General features: G+C 36.0%; 1 protein-coding gene across 1 annotated transcript in view; it reads left to right on the top strand.

Moving 5' to 3' along the window:
* Nucleotides 1-372: 372 nt before the first annotated feature.
* Meltrin (meltrin) overlaps nt 373-25,105 on the top strand; it is a 573,117-nt gene continuing 548,384 nt past the window's right edge. Inside the window, exon 1 of the mRNA XM_069839168.1 lies at nt 373-485. Within this exon, the coding sequence (XP_069695269.1) occupies nt 392-485 (94 nt within the window). The 5' untranslated portion in view covers nt 373-391. The remainder of the gene's footprint in view (nt 486-25,105) is intronic.

The raw sequence follows: 25,105 nt of genomic DNA, 5'->3' as shown, positions 1-25,105 counted from the left end.
TTATTAGCTTCTAATTCTTCAAAATTGCTTAAAATTCGCTTCTGACACTTAGAAACTTGTACTTGAATGTTTAAAAATGGCGGATATTGATTTAACAAAAACTTGTAGGCTATGTTCATGCGCTCTACAACTGGCAATTGCGTTCACATGGAAGTACAAATATTTATTTTCTTTATGAAATCATTTATATTTTAGTAAAATATAAAACTATTGTTTTTATGCTATTCAATTGTTGCCTTCCTTATTTTACATTTCCGTATCATCACCGCGTGTCGCCCGTTCATAAAACGGCGCCATTTGATTTTATTACGTCACGACGCATAGAGAGGGGATAGCGATGTGAGCGACCTCGAGCGACCAGTCAGTAAGTAACTTCAGTTTGTTGTGAAAGATGGCGAGTGTTGGGGAGTGGAAAGTATGGTGCTGTGTTTTCTTTGTGCTTTTACGTGTTATCAAAACAGAATATGTATTATCCGACAGACTAGGTGAGTGCAAGCGATCTTGAACTTTCCTGTACTAAATTGTTTTGCATTAGAAATTGTATCGTTATCCAAATATTCACATGTGGAGGTCGTCCCGTTATATCGTCAATAACAGATGTAAATAATTGACATAACGTAAGACTATAACACAAAGTTTATAAAAAAAACTCTGTGTAAGTACTAAATATGCCAAGCTGAAAGAGTATCAGTAAATTGATTTTTGACACACGTGTGAACATTAGTAAAAAAAATATTTTGTTACCGGTAGCATTATAGTGCTGTGTTTTTGAAATGATTGACGTTTAAGCTTACATTATTTTTAAAAGTAGTAGGAATTAATTTAGTTAATTTGTATTACTGAATCTTTAATATAAACTCTTCATATAATTTTTTTTTCCATTCTATTAAATACGGTACCTGAATTATTATTATTATTCTCTTTGATGATCGTGATCACTTTCTTCGGAACTTGTTTTGTGACAGTTGGATGACAATATTGTGTGTGATTAACATACTGTACTTCTCTTGAATTTACAATAATTTATATTACCAATTATAGATATTAGATTAACGTGTTAATTATTCACCGTGAACGATTGATATTTTCTCCTGAAATATACTTGAGAAAAAAGTCGATAGTGACATGAGCGATTCCTATTGTTACGTAGCAGCTGTCTCGAATAATTTTATTGTTGTGCGTTTGTTTTGCAACAGATTTATTGGATTATTCTATGGTGTTACATTGAAATAAGGTGGCTTTAAATAAATATTTTTGTCTAAATCGGTTTTAGATACTTGGTATCCATGCATGCTCTTCTTTGTACTCCTGCGGAAGTTAAAATAATAACAAATAAAAATTTAAAACTTTGAGACGTTTGCTGGGCAAGCAACTGGTGATTTCGACAACAATATATTTTATTTGTCTCTTATCTATCCCACATCTTTTCTTTGTGTTATGACATATTCAACTCGACGCGAAAGTTGAACAGTTGTTATACTAATTACTGATTTTTAAATATGACATTTGGGCCTCGAGTTGCAAACCGCTTTAATAGAAGAGATCTGAAATTCACCACCTGGAATAGAATAGACGATCTTGAAGTCTGTAGATTATTTTAAGCGTCTGTACTTACCGTGTTGAACTTGTTTACAATGTAACATAACGTGTCATTATTTTAATAATTAGTGAGTCAAGCCTGTAACCTACACTCATAGTAACCTTACCAATAATGTTATATGATGACATTGATAGATAGTACCTAGTACACCGAGGTTTTTTTGTTCCTCTAGTGAGGTTGCCAAGACTATTTTTTTCAAGCGATACTTCAGAGAAACAATGTAGGCCTCCGATAAATTAAAATCGGTACCGGTAATATGTCCTTCTGAAACAACACACGCTAAATTGGCAGCTTATAAACTTAGGCTTCCACAAATCATCATTCAAAGCTGCTCGCATTTTGATGATAATGATAATATTTGTTATTTCTTATTAATATTAATGTGCTAATCAAGAGTGCTTAGGCAATAATAGGTCAGTACAAGAATGATAATAATAATAATAATAATAATAATAATAATAATAGGCCCTAATTCAAATTCTAAATTTATAAGGTAAATTGATCACATTATTACCCAAATATAGCGGCTTTAATGCGTTTGAGACCGGGAAAAGAGATTTAAAATTTCTGTTGTAGAAAAGATTGTCTCTTCTTATACCTGTCGTAGGAACACGGAAACCCACAATTTTAATGAAAGCTTCGCATTACCTTTAAGGATCTTGAATGAAAACATAGCATCAAGATCATGACGTCGGAAATATAGACGGTGTTACTTGAATTAGCTTTTTTCATAACCTTTCTTGGAGTCACTGGGCAGAAATCCAGCGGTATACGAACATGACAATAATGAATTTTCATTGGATTTATAATTTAGCAGAGTTAGTTGTTGTAAGAGCAATTTGCTACTGATTGGGAGGTTCCGTGTTCAATCTCTGATGGTGACGGGATTGTTCTAATTGATAAAACTTCCAGAATAGCCCCGAGGTTCACTCAGCCTCCTATCAAATTGAGTATCGGGTCTTTCCAGGGGTTCTACCTCCGTACCCCCCCCCCCAAACTCCTTAATGGCATGTAAAGATGATACATTTACCTTACATTTAATTGTAACAATTGCGGTCCACCCTGTGGGGTAACAGCATGTCTGACAGTCAAACGAGCGGGCCCGGGTTCAAATCCTGTTTGGGACAAGTTACCTGCTTGAAGTTATTTTCGAGCTTTCCCCACAAACCATTAAGAGCATATGCTGGGTAACTTTCGGTGCACTAATTTCGCTGGCATTATCACCATCTCATTCAGACGCCGGATTACCATATAGCAGTTGATAAAGCGTCGTAAAATAATCCAATTTAAAAATTAAACCATGATTGCGGCCTGCAGATGCATGTTCGAGTTTCGATCTCATCAATCCGAAGTAAAGTGTTGAAAGTGAATCGAGAGTAGAGAAAGAGTAAGATACTGTTATATACAGTAGACCAAACATGCTTTTTGTAATTATGATTTATATATATATATATATATATATATATATATATATATTTTACAATTATTACAATAAAAACCCACAAAACTACATAGCCTAAGATACAATAAAAACTATTATATACATAAAACAAATATAAATTAAAGAATCTACACCTGTATGAGCAAACGCTCGTGATCAGGAGTTCAAAACCGCACTGTCTTTGAAATCTACCTTTCGGTGCTGGACCCCGGACTCATTTCACCGGCATTATCACTTTCATTTCATTCAGACGCTAAATAACCTAAATGTTGATACAGCGTCGTAAAATAACCGAATAAAATAAAAAAAATTGAAATCTACATGCTTGTAAAAGTGACTTTCACTGCCAAAGAATACTCCAAGAACTTGAACAGAACCCATTCTGTTAATTTGTTTTTGAATTGAATTATAAAAGAATTTGAAAGCGGTAATTTTCCTCGTAAAGGTTTAAAACATTTGTTTTGGAAAACTCAATTTTTATGTTATTCTTTTCAGATCTTTTTGCAACGCATACATGTCACATTGGAGAAGTTGATAGTCAAAGTATTTTTTATTGTAGTCTACGAGAAGTTTTTTAATTGTCAACAAATAATAAAGGAATCATGTAGGCCTAGTACGAAAATTATAAAAAGAGGCCCTGAAGTTGAGCCTTGTGGCACTCCATAAGTTAAAGTTTTAAATGAATCGGAAAGGTGATTGTTGTTTATGATAATAATAATGTACCTATGTGAAATGCACTGCAGTTTTAGAATATGTCTAAGAACTGAAACGCATATCAATTCATTTTGTATTTGTTTTGTATCAAAATACATTCATTTACGTCCATTTTATATATTTAGTTTAGCCAAAGGTATCATAGCAGCAGATTAAAAGACTCAATCGTGACTCATTTCATAGCTTCTTAGTAGAGAAGTCGGATTTCTGTCCCCGGATATCCTACGAGATTTGTGGTTGACCTTGGCTGTCGGACACGTTTCATACGCGTATCTTTCTTTTTCCTGCCATTCTGCTATTGCTCTATCAGATTATCTCAAATACACGGAATGGCTTCTGTAGTTTAAAGGGTTATTGGACAACTACATAGATTTCTGTGAACTACTATAAAATTAAAATAGGCCTACAGTACATTGTTTTCACGTCTTACACGTGTGTCTGTGTCGCCTTTGTGTGTGTTTGTGTGTGTTTGTATATTTATGTGTATATTACGTAAAATTATTTAAATACGAACCTGGGACCTTTGGCTGAGCGCGCCAACGCTCTACCGACTGAGCTACCCAGGAATTCTACCAGACCGCGGCTCACTTATTTCATTTTTTATCCACATACATCAAGTGGATTGACAAAACGTCAGAGACCCAATATTGAGTACACATTTTCTGTGTGATTTAAATTTGTGGTTTTCTGTTCGTGTATTATACAAATCTGGCTTTCAGTTATAGCTCCCTGTAAAGCTGATGGAATAATTTAAAGGAAAAAATTGTTCTGGGATCGGGCATCGAATCCGGGACCTTTAACTGAGCGCGTCAACTCTCTACCGACTGAGCTATCGACGAACTCTACCAGACCACGACTTAATTGAAGAGCTCAGAGCCAAAGGCGACCAACCAACAATTTTGAATTGTTTATTATTAAGCCTTTTTTCAAAACTATACATTGTTGTTATAGATTCATATTTTCTTGTATTTATTCAATGTAGGTAAAGAAAGGTAAAGGTATCCCCGTAACTTGCCATGAAGGCACTTGGGGGGCATGGAGGTAGAGCCCCATGCTTTCCATGACCTCGGCACTAGAATGAGGTGGTGTGGTCGGCACCACGCTCTGACCGCCTTTTACCCCCGGGTCTTTCCGGTACTCAATTTTATAGGAGGCTGAGTGAACCTCGGGGCCGTTCTGAAAGTTTGGCAACGAGAAAAAATCCTGTCACCACCTGGGATCGAACCCCGGACCTTCCAGTCCGTAGCCAGCTGCTCTACCAACTGAGCTACCCGGCCGCCCATTCAATGTAGACCAATTAAAATAAATTGTGAAACCAATCATTTTTGTCAGGATCCTCTTAATATCAACTCTTAGTTACTCATTTTGTAATTGTGGGTTAGACGCCTTTGGCTCTGAGCCCTTCAATTATATATAGGTTTAAAGGTTCTAGGTTTTAAGTTACCTTGGTGCCTGTCTACTTTTTGTGCCTGTTGGTTCGTATTTTCAGCCTTATTTTATTTAAACTTTTTCATTTACAACTCTACCACATAATATGACTTCTTAAGAGATTAGATTTGATGATTTTGGAGGATTCTCTTGTTACTAGGTTTTTCTAATGCTTTCAATACTTCATTGTTTAGTGATGCCGTGTTACTATTTCTTTTACTAGTTAACTTCTTTTAGTTGTTGTTTCACGATCTTTTTAATTAGATCTGCTTTTGTTTACGTCACATATACTTTGTCATTGCAATATTACATTTCTCATCTAGCAATAGACTGTATAGCTCTTAGAAATCACATTATACAGCTTATTTATGTATTTTATAATGTTCTTAAAGACAATTCTTACATCCACATTCAGCCAGAATTGCTATCGCTTGACGAAATTTTAGAATTCGTACCTTTTTAAGTTACGATCTATCATTTTTACATACAGATAAACACATTTATTAGTTCTCTTATCTCATATTGATTTCCGTAACAGCTGACTTTGGATAGTAGATAATTAAATTTTAATTCTGTTTCTTCGAAGTTTCCTGTTTTAGTGTCCTTCGCTCTGTTATAGATATGATTTAAAACTTGATATATCTTTAACATTAAATTCTCCCTTACAGCAGTACGGAATATTAAATTAAATTTCGATATACGTTCGGTCGTTGTTATGCCTCATGTGCAGTATATGTATCTCAGATTCTTCGTAGGAATCGCACATTTGACAGGATTGTAACAATAAATTCAGTTTATGAAGCGAAGTACGAGTATGAAATTAATGGGCAGCAGCTGTGCATCTCGTAGAGCTTAATGCTGGATATTTCTCACGCTGTTCTCGTAGCGCCCGGGGGTTCGCGTTCAAGAATGCGAATTGAGGGTTAATTTTAGAGATACGTTCCGCGGAGGCCACGCACCCAGCCTATTGAAACTGGTCCAGATCTCTTGTATTATCTCTTGTTTTCATTTCCCACCTTTTCTTACAGCAGCACAGGTTAATTATACGCGACTTGTTAAACTACGTAGTGCCAAACGTATTGCATGTTTATACCATTTAGGTATAACTGTATTGATTTATTTTCATCACTAGTTATCAGCAAATTCTATGGGACTTTCGGTGCAAAAATAGGTTCTGCGTTATGTTTCATACTGTTCTCCAACCAGGAGATAAACCGTGAAAGGAATGTGCTTACTATTGCGTCATCTATTGGAGTGAAGTAGATAGATAATATTAGAGTTATAACGTCAGTTTAAAAATCATGCGCTCTCCTGCATATGTTATTTCCTGTATGGAGGGATTAAAAGACCAGGAGATTAACAGTGATCTAATTTTGTAACTGGGATAGTATAAAAATGTGTATATCAGTGTTATGGTTTGTGCTTTGAGAGATAGCCAATAGAGGTACGAGTACCCACGTGTGTGACCTTATGACATCAACATTCATTCACAGCATCACCCCCCTTCGTTTCATTTCCTCGAGGCTTTCTCGTGGTTGGAGTACAGTACTGATATTTTGATTTCTACCGGTATTTACATAGCGTTCTTGCGGAATTATTGCCATACACATAAAGTATAAACGATGAACTAGTCTGTTATGGACAGTTTGTGTTAAGTTGTTTTCGAAAATCTTCGTACCTTCACCCAAATCTGCTGATGATGATGTAGATTAAAAATTTAGGCCCACATTTGTAAAATGTTGGACCGATTTGGAATGTTTTAACTGCAAGAATAACGATTTACTTACCGGTACGACTTTTAGAGAACCCGGAAGTTCATTACCGCCGTCACATAAGCTCGCCATCGGTCCCTATCCTTAGCAAGATTAATCCAGTCCCTACCATCACATCCCAGCTCCCTGAAATCCATTTTAATATTATCCTCCCATCTACGTCTCAGCCTCCCCAAAGGTTTCCCCCCTCTCCAGCCTTCCAACTAACATTCCATATGCATTTCTGGATTCGCCCATACATGTTACATGCCCTGTCCATCTCAAACATGTGGATTTAATGTTCCTAATTGTGTTAGGTGAAGAATACAATGCATGCAGTTCTGTGTTGTGTAACTTTCTCCATTTTCCTGTAACTTCATCTCTTTTAGCCCCTGATATTTTCCTAAACATCTTATTCTCAGACACATTTAACATCTGTTCCTCTCTCAAAGTGAGAGTCCAAGTTTCACAACAATACATAACAACCGGTAATGTAATTGTTCTATAAATTCTAACTTTTCAGTTTTTTTGAGAGCAGACTGGATAACAAAATAACAATTATTTTTTTAATGAAAATGAATTACTGCTTTCTTAAAATAACATGTATTTCTTACCTCACTCACTCACTCACTCACTCACTCACTCACGCTATCTTTCTTTGATGTTGTTTCATTTGTTCTGTTTTCATTCCTTAATTTTCTATCAGACTCTTTTCGTTCTTTCTTTTTCCGGCTTTTTGTTTCTGTACTTTCCTTTGCCATCTATTTTTTTTTTCGTAATTTATTTCTGCCTTTCGTTTTTAACATTTCATCTTTTTTGTTTCCCTTTCTAGGCTTTTTATTTCTTCTTTCTTTTTTAATTCCTTTCTGTTCTTATTTTTGCCATCCCCTTTCTTCATTTGTTTCTTTCATATCTTTTGCTGTCTTTGTTTCTGTTTACCATTGCTGTCTGTTATTCTTTGTTTTCTCTTCCGTTTTACCCTTTCATTCTTTTGCTTTTTGTGTCATTTTCTATTTTAATATCTTACTGTTTCTTTCTCAAAGGGATAAGGTTATGAGATTTCTTACTTGAAATGTTACGAGCCTTTATAGCGCAGGAGGGATAACATTAGTAGCAAAAGAATTAGCTAGATATAGAATAGACTTTGTGGAAGTACAGGAGGTTAGGTTAGATGGCATATCACAAATAGGAGATTACTTGTTGTACTGTGGGAAAGGGAACAACAATAACCAATTAGGCACATGCGTATTATATTTATAAAAAAATAAAATAATTATTGTATTCGCTACTTACGGATAGATGGTGCGATATCATAGTTTTAAATGCTTACGCCCCTACAGAAGAGAAAGTATAAAGAGCCCGAGGGAAAAATACCTTTGGGGAGGCTGAGACGTGAATGTGAGGATAATATTAATAGTAATATACATTAAAAGAGCGGTATGTTGACGTTTTTATGGTCGAGGAAAAGATTGAAAAAGCGAAACGTAGTTGAGCTTTTTTAATTTCCGAGAACATGAAAACAAACATACCGCTCGTGTATCGTACATTATTTTGTGCGAAGATCGTTTATTACATACCTGAAAGACGAATTTCTAATTAGTTGCAATGAAATCTCCATGTTGGTTTCTGTTTAATGACGGCAACTTCAGAACACGAAAATATCTTTCTTCAACATTGTTGCTATAAAATGTTTTCTGTGTTTACTATACTCCAGCAGGCCGTGATATATTACGTCTGTCTTTTTTTTCCCCCAGTCTATAAATGCGAACTTAAAACAAACGGTAAGGTTATGTAATGATTTATTTTTCATTTTAATATTTTAACAATATTATTTATATAACATATTGCAGTAATAACATCGGCAACTGGAATCTAGTTGATTTTTTCACGGCTTCCTTAATGTTATTTGTTACAGGAATGCAATAAGTTTCGTGGAGTAGTAGACTTTACTCAATTTTTGCAAATATTTAAAAACAACAATTAACATTGCAGTGGTAAGTTTCCAATTTATAATTATTACTATATTGAACGTCTCTAAAAATATGTTAAAAGCCTAAAGCAGTAAAATGAATATCGCGCTTAAGCGGTAAGAAGAGGGAAATTGTTATGTGTGTTACGTTGGGAATACTGAATGTGGTATTTCACACTTACCGCGTATTGGTTCTGTGCGGAAAACAAGCAAATACGCACGATCTCGCACAAAATGAATTTGAATGAGGTGGGATATGATGGTAGGAACTGGTTTAATCTTGCTGAGGATAGGAACCAATGCCGGGCTTTTGTGAATGCGGCAGTGAACCTTCTGGTTCTCTAAGCCATTTGTACGAATAAGTAAGTATCGTTTTCTTTCTTTCTAGCGTGTTGTTTGTTTCTTTCATGTTATTTTTCCTTCCCTTTTCTGTCTTTATCTCTTGCTGAGGGTGGAGCTGTTTCTTTTCGAATTATTTATATTTATCTAAATGATGCTATCTTTGACTAACCTGTATGAAACAAACAAACGCTTGAGGTGTGGGATCAGTAATAACTGATAACAGATCCATGACCTACTTCGCCCGTAAACGATATTAAGAATTGCATAACAGTTCTATTGTTTTCCGTTGACCTATTTTAATGTCCGTCTTACGCTGAGAGCTGCAGCACAGCGTCCAGAAATTCGCTGCGTTCGTAGCGGCAATGAGCGTCCGCCAGTCGCTATTAATTTACGTCGATGAATCATTTCATTTCGAAGCGGCCTAACCGACACGGCAGCATATTAAACTTCTTACACAACTGGATTCCCTCACGCTCGTTGATCGTCTTGTACTTCATAACACGAGCCTTCGTTATGGAGGCGTAGTTGACAATTGATGGTGCTATCATGACGTAAGTCTATTGTCTGTAATGAGGCGCTAGACTTGATCTTCCTTCCTGTGAGTCAGGCATCGGAACTAGTTTCAAGTTGATTCTCCCATACCGCTCCATACACTTGAGACAATGTTTTTTCGTATGAAATACATGGTGTTAAAATTTAATTAAAGGTATTTTCTTAATGCTTTCATGTTTATTAAATAATGTTTCGTCATCCGTTTAGTTATTATTTTTCAATTTTCTTTATTACTTTCCTTTTTCCCCCACATCAAAAAATATTCTGACGGAAATATAGACTACGGTTTATGCGACTGCGTATTACAACTTACTTACAAATGGCTTTTAGAGAACCCGCAGGTTCATTGCCGCCCTCACATAAGCCCGCCATCGGTCCCTATCATGGGCAAGATTAATACACTCTCTACCATCATATCCCACCTCCCTCAAATCCATTTTAATATTATCCTTCCATCCACATCTCGGCCTCCCCAAAGGTCTTTTTCCCTCTGGCCTCCCAATTAACACTCTATATGCATTTCTGGATTCGCCCATAAGTGCTACATGCCCTGCCCATATCAGACGTCTGGATTTAATGTTCCTAATTATGTCAGGTGAAGAATACAATGCGTACAGTTCTGTGTTGTGCAACTTTTACATTCACCTGTAACATCATCCCTCTTAGCCCGAAATATTTTCCTAAGCACCTTATTCTCAAACATCCTTAACCTCTGTTCTTCTCTCAAAGTGAGAGTCCAAGTTGCGACTACATATAATTAACAAGGAAGAAGTGTTAAGGGAGAGCCGTCTATTCATCACTGTACAATAATTTTTTTACGAGTGAATTTATCCAGGAAGTAGGCCTATGTACTTGTAACTCCACAATTGATATGTATAAAATAGGTACTATAACTTTTTATGTCGGCATGGGTAGCGCAGTTTGTAGAGTGCTGACCTGTGCTCAAGGTTGCGGGTTCGATCCCGGCCCAGGTCGATGGCATTTAAGTGTCAGTAGATTTGCTGGCCTGTAAAATAACTCCAGAGGGACAAAATCGTAATTTTGTCTACGAGGTTCGTTTAAAAAGCTCGTGGTCTGACATATAGATGACATTGAAAACGTATGAACAATGCCGCCATTGTTAGCGGTCATTTTACATTAGTTCAAACACGAAAAATCATATTTTCTGTTGACTACATTTTGTGTAGTTTAATTTTGAAGTTAGTGCGCCGAACAGACTGGCAAAAATTAAAAAAATATCGAGCTTCGTGCAATCATGAAATATTTCTTTAAAAAATAGGGAGTGGGTCCAACAAATTAAAGCAGACATGGATGCTACACTGGGGGAATTCGCTTCAGCGTCTTCGACTCTGAAAAAATGGCGGCATTATTTAAACATGGTCGAGAGAGTGTGGAAGACGAGTCGTTGCCGTCTAGTAACAGCAACAAGCGAAGAAATCGTAGAAAAAATTCACGATATGGTGTTGAATGACCGTCGATCGAAAGTGCGGAAAATTAGCGAGGTTATGCGTATCTGAACTGAACGGGTGTACCATAGGCATCACAGCCTTTAGACTTATTTTGCAACCTCCTTATATTGGGATAATTTTTGAAGTCCTTAGGATCGTTTTTTTCAAGCACATTAGTTAGTTAGTGGTGTTTAAAAAGGACGCGTCAGCTACTATGACTATTAGCGACCTTATCTAAAATTCTTTCAAAAACAAAAAACACAAACGATACCATAAGCTGAATGCAAACACGAACTAAAAACCTTATATATCAAAAAGGAAATACACATTCAAACACGTGATTCACTACTTTATGCCATTATATCGATTAAATCACAACATCCAGATGTGACAGGAAATCATACCTCCGCCTTTCTGTGATGTTCCTCTGCAGCCTTCTCAGATCGATGTCCTCTGTTCGCAATTCACCTGCTTGAATCTGCTGCATCCTTAACCAGAGGGACATGTCGCTATTCCGCGACTCACCAAGGCGCCATCTGTCCGAGGGAGCTACACTCCCCTGTTAAATCGCAGTCCGCTTATTGAAGCTCTTGCGGCTTTTTTTGGGGTATGTGCACTCCCGCAGACAGATGTCATCTGTAGGCGGATCACGGAACCACGGCCGTCACGTCCTCCTGGTCAACCTGTAACTATTAAAGATGATAAACGAAATGATGCTAATAAAGGGGAAATGAGTCTGAGGTGCAACGCCAAAAGTTATCCAGCAATTCTAGTTCAAGTGATTGAGGGAAAACCTCGGAGAAATCCCCAACCAGGTAACTTGTCCCAACCGTGATTTGGACTCTGGCCCGCACGTTTCACGGTCAGGCAAGCTGTTACTCGCGCCACGTCTTAATACCTTGGGCATGTCCAAGGTCTCCGAAAGGTTGGTTCCGCGTTTGTTAACACTGGAACAAAAGTACGGCCGATGTCAAATTTCAAGGGATTGTCTGGCCCGATTCGAGACAAATACGGCCGATTTTTTTTTTGTGATCACTTATGAAACCTGAATCCACTACTACATGCCAGAGACAAAACAAAGGAAACCAGTTACTTTTATTTTATCCAGAGCCTTCTCATTCAGGGATATCGACACGAAAACCCAAGCTTTACTTACTTTCCGGTCCACACCTGTGGAGTAACGGTCAGCGCGTCTGGCCGCGAAACCAGGTGGCCTGGGTTCGATTCCCGGTTCGGGGCAAGTTATCTGGTTGAGGTTTTTTCCGAGGTTTTCCCTCAACCCAATATGAGCAAATGCTGGGTAACTTTCGGTGTTGGACCCCGGACTCATTTCACCGGCATTATCACCTTCATCTCATTCAGACGCTAAATAACCTAAGATGTTGATAAAGCGTCGTAAAATAACCTACTAAAATAAAATAAACTTACTTTCCGCAGAAAGCTCTTCTTTACGGATTTTCATCTCTAAAAATCCATGGTCCTCGGCTAGCTTTGGACTCAGGAACCTCGGATGCGAGGACAAGCTTGGTAACCATTCAACTTCTAAAGAGATCCTAATTAGGATGGGAAATTACTGTTTTTGATCGTTAGTATTTCGCGTTACACAGTGGCCTGCTCTGTGTGACGTGCAGTATGTGTTGCTGGAAAGTGTGGAGGTGTTAGTCCAGAGTCAAACTTCGCTTTTCTCATGAAAAGCGACAGAGACGTGCTCATAAAGTTTCCCAAAACAATTCACAAGACCAACTCTCTGAACAAAAGGTTTCTTTTTGTGGCCTCGATGACTGTATCATCTCTTTCTCTCTCTCTCTCTCTCTCTCTCTCTCTCTTTCTCAAGGCCGTTGCCGGGATAAAATAAAACACAAGAAAGGCCTTGTCTATTGACCCTGCGTGCCCCCACAAAAAAGTACTTCAACCTCGGACAAACGAGCAACGTTTTATCTCAACTGCTTGAGCTCTGTGGTGTCCAGCCATGTTGTTTTCGAGGTGGTCCACTCCAGCGGTGCAATGGCAAGTTATGTGAGAGTATGTGCTGTTGGCAAAATAATCTGTATCAGTCGTTTTGCTGCAAAAACAGCTATATAACTTTTTTTTTACAAAGTTGTAACGATCTCTATAACCGCGTAAGAACAGTTCGTTTTAATTAAAGTACATCGCGTAGTTGTAAGAACACGAAGTAGGAGTTAGTTTCAAAACCAGGCGGATATTATTTAACTTTCAAAACCAGATATCAGTAAAGGCTGAAATGAAATAATATCACTGTCCTTTCTTTCTTTATTCGTTTCACATTTCACGTAGTACCGACTTGCAGACGACTTGGGTGTAGAAGGGGAATCAGCACACCGCCACCCAATGGACAACCAACCAGTCTCATAGGTGGAAGATAATTTTTTTCAATTATGTACTCCGGGAACTGAACCACGGACCGCTTGTATGGACAGCGCAAACAAGTGTGGAAGTTGTTCGCCTCTTAGATACTTACGTGCGGAGGACAGAACAACAACATTTTCTTCATAAGAATGGTATGTTTTTTCAATTGGTGGCCAGGAACATTGAATATAATTGATGTTTTTTTTTTTTTTTTTTTTTTTTTTGAAAAACAACCATAGTACAAAAACATAAATTTTTGGGAGGAACAAAAAAATATCTGGCATGGGTGTTGTACAGGGACATCATTTTATTTTTAGTAACATTTTTAATATCAACCTAGCTATACCTTTGCATCAACGCCGTTTGCTACCCCCCTTCCACGACTGGAGTTCGATAATACTGGCGTAATGTACAAACAAATCACTTTACTAGGTATAGGAGGGAAGAAAAGTAGTGCTTCCATTTACGTAAACTAGGAAATATCGCGATTTTGACTTTAATCATTTTCATTAGGTTTTTGTTTAATCAAAATACAGTACAGTTTTAACAATGAGTGTTTTTACTCATGAACTGAGCTGTTCATGTGGACGTATTCATTATGCAGTGTATATTATACTGTCCACAGCACATTAGCGTGCAATATAGAGAATGAAGTTAAATTGAAAGATAATCATAATATGGATATTTAAACACATTTTTCAAAATGGTGGCAGTTCATTTCGATACAGCCTTCAGTTCTAATGTGTATATTATCGCACTATAGACTATTGTACCTAATCCCAATTACCAGTTTCGTCCTTCGTACTAAGTAACTCATGTTGAAATAATTCTGTACCTACTCTATAAAAGAGTACCTTAAGTACTGTAAATTCAATCTTCACTTCTGCCCGTTCCGAAAAGATAAAATTACTCAGACATACTATCTACTGTCCGTCCAAGTGGTTATGTCGTAGGGTCGTAGAAAGAGAGGAAATCATGTGACAGTTAATTACTTAACGAGGTCCTTTTATTTAAGTTATTTTAAATAGTAGTATAATATTACGTAGACCTCCAATTAATTCCTAACAGAAATTAATGTTTTCAGAAAAGAGCTAAGACAGCCCAGCCACTAGCTGGCGATTAAAAGCTGGTGGAGGAAACCGGGATACGACGTAGGCAAATGGACGACAGTACCTGTGCGAAAATGATTCAATATTGAAAGCTCTTTCGTCGCTGGAAAACGCAAAGATATTTTTGGAACGTACTGTTCACTATGACCGTAAGGCTACTATGACTGTATATGGAGTCTTGGATCTGTGTGGAGGACGGTTGAACTTCATTAGTAGAAGGGGTGGGAGTGAAGTACATTAAAAAACTCGGGTACAATAAAAATTGAAGTAAAAATAAAATGATGTCCCTGTAGTACCGACTTACAGACCACTGCGGTGTAGAAGGGGAATCAACACACCGCCCCCGCCGAGAAATCACAAGACAACGGACAACCAACCAGTCTCATAGGTGGAAGATAAATTTCTTCCATTACCTACTCCAGGAACCGAACCACGGACCGCTTGTATGGGCAGCGCAGAAAGTGTGGGAATTGTTCGCTTCTTATCAGATAGGTGCGGGGGACAGAATAAGAACATTTTCTTGATAAAAATGGTGGCTATGATTTTTCAACTGGTGGCCAGGAACATTGAATATAATAATTGATTTTCTTGTTTGGAAAAAAAAAAAACTTCTTCTTTCCCTTAGTTTAACCTCTCACTTTTAGGTACTTATTACACGACCCACGCCACCCGGGCCTTACAGGGCCGCGACCTGTCGGGAGAGGAATTAGTCTATGGATCACATACATACTTTTTTGACCACACAAGGACATGGAGGGCCTCTCTGGATGAGGGATTAGCTCAATGCCAGGGCCACCTCCGATACAACACAAATATTTAAGACATTACACAGCATTCACTCACACATATGAAAGGATTAGGGGAAGGATCGCCGTCCATGGCCGGACTTTCAAGAGGTACAATCCCGGCATTTGCCTGGAAATAACTGAGGAAACCATGAAAAACCTCAGGATTGCCGGCCCCTGGGATCGAACCCCGGACCTCCCGAATGCAAGGCCAGCCCTCTACCTCGCCGCTAGCCCGCTGGAAAGACAACCATAGTACAAAAACATAAACTTTCAGGATAAAAAAAAAAAAAAGAACTTTGTAGAAACTTTGGAAAACTGAAGCACATTTATAACTTAAATTGTTTCATAGAAATTCATGTGTAAATGTAAGTAACCGTGGACGAAGATTGTTTTAAGAAAAAATACTCTGTTGTGGTTGAAGTGTGTCTCTCCTTTAATCTTCTTTTTCTTTATTATATTCTGTTTCTTCTCCTTTCGTTGTTTACGCGTCTTCCATGGAGTTACTTCTGCACCTAAAGATGACTTATAAGTAATACAAAAATTCACGTGGTGAAGTATTTTTCTCTGAGGTGGCTTTTGCAGCGTACATAAGAAGCAGGACTGCCAATCTTCTACAGTTTAAAATTGCATGGATAAATGATTCAAGATGATACGAATGGGATATTTCTAAATGAAGAGTCCATTGCAAGAATGATGGATGTCATTTGGAATACATTTTGCAGGAGAAGCAATTGAAAGTTTGAAATGCTTAGCGCTCAAAGCTAATTGTGATTTTCCGATCATTACTGGACAATGACTATCAGTGTTAATGCCATACGTATAACTCTGTATGTTTATTGTTGTTTATTGTTAATAAACTAACATTGACAGAAATACAATCTTAGTTCTTCCCTGAAGGAGTAAAAAACTCGTGCTCAGGGAGATATCTAAACACAAAGATAAACACAAAGATAATTTTTTGACACAAACTGGGTCAAGAAAAAAAATTACAGGATTAAATTAAATTTAAAAATACAATTTCAATTTTAACAATTTAAGTCATACAAATACATATACATATTAAATCAATATATATTCTTTAAAAATTAAATTCCTAACGCTATTTTTGAAATTCCTGATACTAAAATTTTGCAAATCTGGATATTTATGAATTATTTTATTGTATAACCTTGGACCAAAGTAGGTACCATGGCTCAGAGCTGTGCTTGTGAAACACTTTGGTTCCTCTAGTCGTATAAAATCGGATCTTTTAGTTCCATATTTATGATGATACAATTTGAATTTATTACGGTTTTTATGTATGAAGATTAATAAGGCAATATAATAAATCTGTTTAATTTTCAAAACATTAAAATCAGTAAACAAAAGCTCAGATGAATAATCAATTGGTTTATTAAGGCATATTTTAATGATTCTTTTCTGAATAAGTATTAGTGGAGTGAGATTAGAATTACAAGCATTTCCCCACCCTAAAATTCCATACTGGAGAATGGATTGAAATAAAGCTAAATAAATGAGACGTAAAATATTAACTGGTAAATATGACCGAAGTATAACAAAGATATAAATTGTTTTACGTAATCTATTGCATAAATATGTAATATATTTGTTCCATCGTAAGTGTTGGTCGATCGTAATGCCTAAATACTTAACTTCTGAGGATTCGGTTAATATGGGACAATCACAATTTTGAGAAGAACAATCTGAATGATGAATTTTGAGCCTAAAGGAAGATTGAAGACCACTGGACCTTAGTGAAAATGGAACAACAGTTGTTTTGGATGTGTTTAAGGAAAGAGCGTTTGAATCAAACCACTCTTTAATTACCTGTACATTCTATATGTCTTAAGCTATGCATTGACAGTCTTGGTTCATTTTCGACAAGAAAGTGACACCCATCATTCTTGCAGTGGACTCTTCAAATGCTACCATCGTCCTGGACAATGGCTGTTTTCACAAAAAATCTTTGGAGTGTGGTTGTTTTATGAAAACCACTGAAAATTTCCATTTATATAACATAAGACTATTGTGTTCTTTCCAATAACAAATAATTCAGTATATAGCCGCTTCGATACGCTCATCACATGCTTAATATCTCAAATTTTCATTATAAAATTTAAATTATGTTTTCATTTCTGATGTATTATTTCCTTCCGTCCGATTGTGTCTTTTACACGCATTGAAAAATAATCAAGAAATCTGATGCTATAATCAATCTACAGGATTTTATAAGTATTTTCCCACCAGATTGGAGCAGTTATACCTCTACCAGGAAAGGACTTCGACTGGAAAAGTGCAATTCGTAACGCGGTGCTCTCTCCAACTCAGTGACACTTTCAATTTAATGCTTTCAACAGATTTTTTTTTAAAGAGACCGCGAAGAAAATTAGTTCTTATTAAGAAAGAAATTCACTACAAGAAGCATTTTCGAGTAAATCCCAAATCTCATACGGTGATTGTTATTTATTGTCCCCTTTTTACTACAAACAGTGATCAATGACTATAATGAAAATAGGAGAGTGAATCTGGTTAGCTGCCTTTTTGTCTCTCATACACGTCACAGAATCGAACCGCAGTTCCTCTGGCGAAAGCCATGAGCTGAACGTGCTGGTCCTGCAGTGTACTTAAATTTCCATGGCTTGAATCTCCTCGCATAGCCTGCGCAATGCCTACGGATTTGACCGATTAATTACGAAACATCAAACCTACATATGCACCTTGTTTACCTAGAAGTAGGTCAGCGACAGCTCTCTGATCTGTTTAGATTGCAGTTATCTTGGTCTGTTATTAAGTAACTTGCAAACAGCTGACACATTTATTTGTTCTGCATGCGTATATCGGTATATTTACAGTACATGTATGTTGTCATGACACCCGGAAATAAAAAGATTTCAATGAATTATTGCGGTTGCAAAATGTGTAGTGCAAATGCGTGGAATTGTTTTCCTTAACAAATCAGAGAAAAGTTAACTCAAAATACATGTTTTGTTACTACTGTCTGTGTACGGTTTCTCGTTCTTACTGGGGGTTCTTCTGGGTGATTCATAAGATTATTTCAATGCATTAGGCCAGCGGTGGCGAAAATGTAATCGCGCGCCGAGCCACTGTGTAACCTGCAATGTGCATAGTACCTATGGAGTAGTAGTAGTAGTATTTATTTATTTAACCTGGTAGAGATAAGGCCGTCAGGCCTTCTCTGCCCCTCTACCAGGAGATTCCAACTACAATATCAACAATAAAATTACAATTAGTATTAAATTTACAATTACAATTACAAATAATATTACAGTTAGTATTAAATTTACAATTACAATAAAATCAAAGTACGAAAAAATTACCTGAATAATTAAAGCTAGATAATTTATCATAGAGAAACAAAGAATATTTTATATTTACTGAATTACAAATTAAATCTAGAATAACAAAATTGTATAGTGATGAAATTACTGGATATTGAAATATTTTGTGATAGATTAAAGAAACTATTTACAAGTAATCAATTACTGACCAAGTGCCTAGTAAGTTTTCGTTTGAATTCAATTTTATTTCGACAGTCCCTGATGCTAGCAGGTAGCGAATTCCAGAGTCTTGGCAGGGCTATTGTGAAAGAAGATGAGTATGAGGAGGTGCGATGGGATGGTATGGAGGGAGGCGGACACCCGAAGGGGAAGTGAAGCAACTGTCTGACATTAATGGATTTTCATTTTCCTTACGTCAAGCACTTCAATACAATTTTATACAGCACAAGGCTACAAACTAATGCTTAGTATGTGTAACGAAGAAAGAAATGAAGAATGAAACATAGGACACGTTATCACAACCTAAAATTAACTGTCTTATGAATGTCTCTGCGACAGAGTTTCAAAATCAGGAATTATATCACTTACTGCCAGTCGTAGTTGATCACGAAGGTATTTGTCTGTCAATCGTGATCTAAATTTGGTTTTTATTATTTTCATTGTTGAAAATAATTTTTCACAAACGTAAGTTGTAGCGAACATGGCTTCAACAGAGCAAGCGAAAGAACGAAGCTTCGGATATTTATTTTTTGGCAAAGATTTGAAAAGTTCAACATTTGTCAAGTCCTTACATCTAGCTTTCATTTAACATCACATTGTAAATCTCTGAGTTTAAATTGAAGATCTAACCGCATTATTCGTACATCTGCTGAAAAAGGATCGACTATGGTAATAATAACTACACTTAACCTTTTAATGTTTCATCATTAACATGTAGTAACTTATAATGCCGTTTTATGTTATACAACCGTTTTCCTTGTAATACTTGTGAACAAATCATACATTTAATATTCTCGTATTCGAGAGAGACATTGCGACGATATGCCACTCGCAGATCAGAGACAAATACAAATGGAACGGAGTTCGATTTCAATGAGTGAGGGGTGGGGGTTGTGGGAGGTAGAAAGCAAGCATAGCTATTATTGCGAGCCACAATGTGTTCGTGAGTCGTATTTTCGCCACGGCTGCATTAGGCGGTGAGGAGGTCTGGTTATTTACAGCAAGAAATGGACTTACAGTACGTACTGTACACACGTACTTATATCAGTACATGTTAAATTTTAACAATATTAATTATATTTTCAATATTATATTGAGGCCATCATACCAGAAGACCGTATTAACAAATGCAACGTTATCGAAATATTTTAATGGAACCTATTTATGTTTTAAAACAAACTTTTGAAACAATCGACATGAGAAAGAATCAAAGAAAGTACCTTATTATGTAGACAAGGACAGGAGAAATTATTCTACAGTTAAATGTCTCTAATGTAAAGTTGCAGTTTTGTTGATACATCCTTCTGGCATGATGCCCTCGATATTCTAAGCCCTATAATACTCGTAACAAAAATTTGGGATAACTTAGATAAGTAAGTTAAACGCTTTGAATCAAAGTGTATGTTTTGAAAGTGTAAGAAAGAAGTTTAAATCTTCTATCAAATTTACTTAAGGGGAGAGGATGGTATTTTTTTTAACTTTTTTCCTATTTGGTGTAAAATATTAATTTTTTGTATGTAGAGAGCTCATAGCTGTGGCAACTCAACCAAATAAAAATATTTTGAAAAAAAAAAAAAAATTGGGAGCCCATATTTGAAAAAAATATACCCAATGCAGGATTGTACTAAAACCGATATATCTAAACCGTTTTTAAAGATAGATTCAAACAATTTTTTCCAATGTATTTGCAAAATAATGTTCTACAAACTGTCTGTAACAGAATTTTGATATTAGTCCCTACGTTTGTAAAATAAACAATTAAAATTTAATAACAATTTTCTGATTTCCTTTCTTGCAAACAGACGGAAGTATTTTTAAAATGAAATCAGTTAACAAAATTCTGTTACAGAGAAAAGTTTCCTAATAGTCTAAAGAATGTGTGTTCTAAATTTCATGCATGTATCTTCAACAGTTCAGAAATTATATCCGTTTTTGTCTAGCAATGTAGCAAAAAAATGAAGTTACTGGAAACCGATAAAAGCGGGCGTGTGATTTAAAAATCCATAGCGCAGGAAGTTTAAAAATGACGCCTCAACATCCGATAAGGGCACAAATACCCACAAAATGTTATGCAATTTATTCCACACATATCAAGGGGTATTTTAAAGATTTTTTTTTTTTTTTTGAAAATTTAATTTACCTGAAACAAAAATGGGCGAGTGATTTAAAAATCCATAACGCAGGAAGTTTAAAAATGGGGACTCAACTTCCGATAAGGGCACAAATACCCACAAAATGTTATGCTATGCATTCCACACATATCACAGAGTATTTTATAGAATTTTTTTGTTTTTTGAAAATTTACTCATTTTTCACCAAAAAATACCATCCTCTCCCCTTAAATTAATACACTTAAAGTAATAATAAAAATAAATAAATCCTAATTCCTAAAAAGAGCAACAAGTAATTTAATGATAAAGGTAAAAATCCCCTTCAAGTTAAATATATCAATTTATCATACCGAAAACGTGATACCGTACCCCGAACTCAAATAAATATAAAATAAATAAAGGAAAGTTTTGACTTAGAATGAATATCACTACCGAAAAAAGTAATACAAAACAATATGATTATAAATAAAATACTAGCATACTCAGCTAAAAGAATTAAGGCAAAACAGCCTCTTCTATATTCAACATTAAATCCAGACTCAACTTCAGCAAAATCGAAAGGAGTAAGATTAGTTTCTGCCAAACAAGAAGTAAATCAAATTATCGCAAAGGAAAAATAAAAAAAAAAATGGTAAAAATATATTTATATATAAATCTGAAAATCATACAATTTTGTCACGTTTGATAAATAACCGAAAGAAGAGATATGATGAAATAAAGATGAATAGTCTAATTCAATTTTATAAAGGAGCTTTTGTTTTAAATTTAAGGGCTGCATGTCTACTGGTTGAAAAAATAAATCAATATATATTGATCATTACTACCTCCCATTTTAAATCCCTCAATGTTTGTATTTCGTAAAACTCCGTCTTATCTTTTGACTAATGATTAACAGAAACTTACACACAGGGATTAAGGTGATTGGTTAGTCAGTCTGTTGATTATACAGGGACATCATTTTATTTTTACTAACATTTTTAATATTAACTTGCCTATACCTCTGGATCAACGCCGTTTGCTACTCCCTTCCACAACTGGAGTTCGATGATACTGGCGTAATATACAAACGAATCAATTTACTAGGTATAGGAGGGAAGAAAAGTAGTTCATCCAATTACGTAAACTAGGAAATATTGCGCTTTTGAGTTTGATCATTTTCATTAGGTTTTTGTTTAATCAAAATACAGTACAGTATTAACAATGAGTGTTTTTACTCACGAACTGAGCTGTGCATGTGGACGTATTCATTATGCAGTGTATATTATACTGTCTACAGCAAATTAGCGTACAATATAGAGAATGAAGTTAAATTGAAAAATAATCATAATATGAATATTTAAACACATTTTTTAAAATGGTGGCCGTTCATTTCGATACAGGCTTCAGTTCTAATGTGCATATTACCGCACTATAAACTATTGTACCTTATCCCAATTACCAGTATCGTCCTTCGTACTAGTAACTCATATTGAAATAATTCTGTACCTATTCTATAAAAGAGTACCTTACATACTGTAAATTCAGTCTTCACTTCTGCCCGATCCGAAAAGATAAAATTACTCAGACCAAGTGGTTTTGTCGCAGGGTCGTAGAAAGGGAGGAAATCACGTGACAGTTAATTACTTAACGAGGCCCTTTTATTTAAGTTATTTTAAACAGTTGTATAATATTACGTAGACGTCCAATTCCTAACAGAAATTAATGTTCTCAGAAAAGAGCTAAGACAGCCCAGCCACTAGCTGACGAATAAAACCTGTTGGGGGAAACCAAGATAAGACGTAGGCAAACGGACGACAGTACCTGTGCGAAAATGATTCAATATTGAAAGCTCTTTCGTCACTGGAAAACGCGAACATATTTTTGGAACGTACTGTTTACTATGACCGTAAGGCTACTATGACTGTATATGCGGTGTTGGACCTGTGTGGAGGACGGTTGAACTTCATTAGTAGAAGGGGTGGGAGTGAAGTACATTCAAAAACTCAGGTACAATAAAAATTGAAGTAAAAATAAAATGATGTCCCTGTAGAATAATTTTTTAAGTATACATTATGTTTTATATATATATATATATATATATATATATATATATATATATATATATATATAGATTGTCTTTATACTTTATAATAACGAGGAAAAGATTATGCAGCGGCAACTGGAATTATCTCGAAAACTGTGTGCCAGAAACTGGTCCCTTTTCATACGCATGCATACACATAGACTACTGCAGTTCTATAAAATTGGTTATATGTGCATTGTTTTTGGAGGTGACTGTCATCCGAATCCACTAGGATAATCGGGAATGTATGTTTACTCTTAATTCTTACCCATTCCAGCTGCAGTTTGGTTGCGACGGAGATAACAACCGACTTTGCAGCTATGAGTAACTCGCTCTGGAGTTCTGATTAACAAAATCCATCTGCCTAAATCGATGGCGTCCACTACATATGTTTATGTATATTTCAAATCAATGACGCGAGACTCCAGGTTTCACTTTTCTACCGTAGGAGGCCGTGTTAAAAATTTTATTGCCCTTAAAATCGATTGTCATCGGCCGAGATTGAATCTTTGAACCTCGGATTTAATGATAAATATGACAGCTACTCAGTCATGTACGGCTAGGGAACTAGACGATACGTGTAAGAACTTTTTATACAGCCTATACGCTGTACGCCGCTCTCAGTCCATATCTGAACTTCAGCATTCAGTTTTACGATAATTGACAAATTTGTGACAAGCGTTTTACATACATGTTTCTGCTCCTTGAGACTTCTGTGCAAGTTTTTGTTATTATTCGTATATTTGCACTGAGCTGAACATTTTTTGTTTTACTTGCTGCCTTTTATTTTTTGCGAAAATTTTTAGGTTTATTGCCATGATCGTAGACTCTATCATGAAGAATTACTCATTCTCACAACGTCTCAGTTCCTTGCTAATGTTATCGCCCTCATCTCCGTTTCCTCTTTTCTTGTAACTCTCTCTGTCCGGATTTTCCAGCTAAATCTGTAGGCGTTTCTGATTTTTCTCTATCCGTTCGTCGTAGTCGTCTGGTTTTAATGAAGATACTGTACAAAGTGTGAAGCAAGAGCCCGAATTTTTCCTCATGCTGTTCGTAATAGGATGTTTTTTTTTAAATAAAAATGCTGTTTGTGAGCTTGATAGTTTTTTCTTTTTTCGCAAATTATTACCTATTGCCTTTTTTCTCTATTTAAAATCCTGTGACTTATTTTAAGCTTTAACGCCTTATCTTGTCATTTCTACGCCTTTTTTAAAAATACTGTATTCATATGTATGGTACAAATGGATAAAAACAAAAGAAGAAAAAATAAAATATTTGATTCGTCCTAAAGAGAAAGGGCACGAGTCCAAAAAAAAAAATTGAAAATTCAGATTTCAGTAAGGAAATGTTTTCAATGTTAATCCATCATTTTGTATTGAAAATGCATATATCAGTCCAATGGTAGTTGAATAACAGATATGGGAAAATGTTGTTCCCTGGGGAAAGGTTCTAAGTCCAATATTTGATAGCACTGGCCTTCTATGCCCGAGGTTGCGGGTTCGATCCGGGCCCAGGTCTATGGCATTTAAGTGTGTCAGTAGATTTACTGGCATGTAAAAGAACTCCTGGGGGACAAAAATTCTGGCACACCGGCGACGCTGATATAACCTCGGCAGTTGCGAGCGTCGTTAAATAAACCATAATTTAATTTTCAAATACTTGAAATCTTCCATAAGATTTTACAGGTTCGCAATTTGAATGCTCATGATTTCTTGGTAACTTATGAATGCACATGTTCATTGTTGTGGGATAGACATATTGCATAAGTTGTATTTTTGTGTATTTGTAGTTTTATACCTCATAAAGAGATCATAGAAACTGCACAACAAAGTAATAAGATGGGATCGAATCTTCTAACAATAAAAGCATTTCGTGGTAACAGAGGTCCAATCTCAAGATATTAGG

This window comes from Periplaneta americana, chromosome 11 (genome assembly GCF_040183065.1).
Source record: "Periplaneta americana isolate PAMFEO1 chromosome 11, P.americana_PAMFEO1_priV1, whole genome shotgun sequence".
NCBI classification, from domain to species: domain Eukaryota; kingdom Metazoa; phylum Arthropoda; class Insecta; order Blattodea; family Blattidae; genus Periplaneta; species Periplaneta americana.
This window is presented reverse-complemented; position numbering and strand designations above follow the sequence as displayed.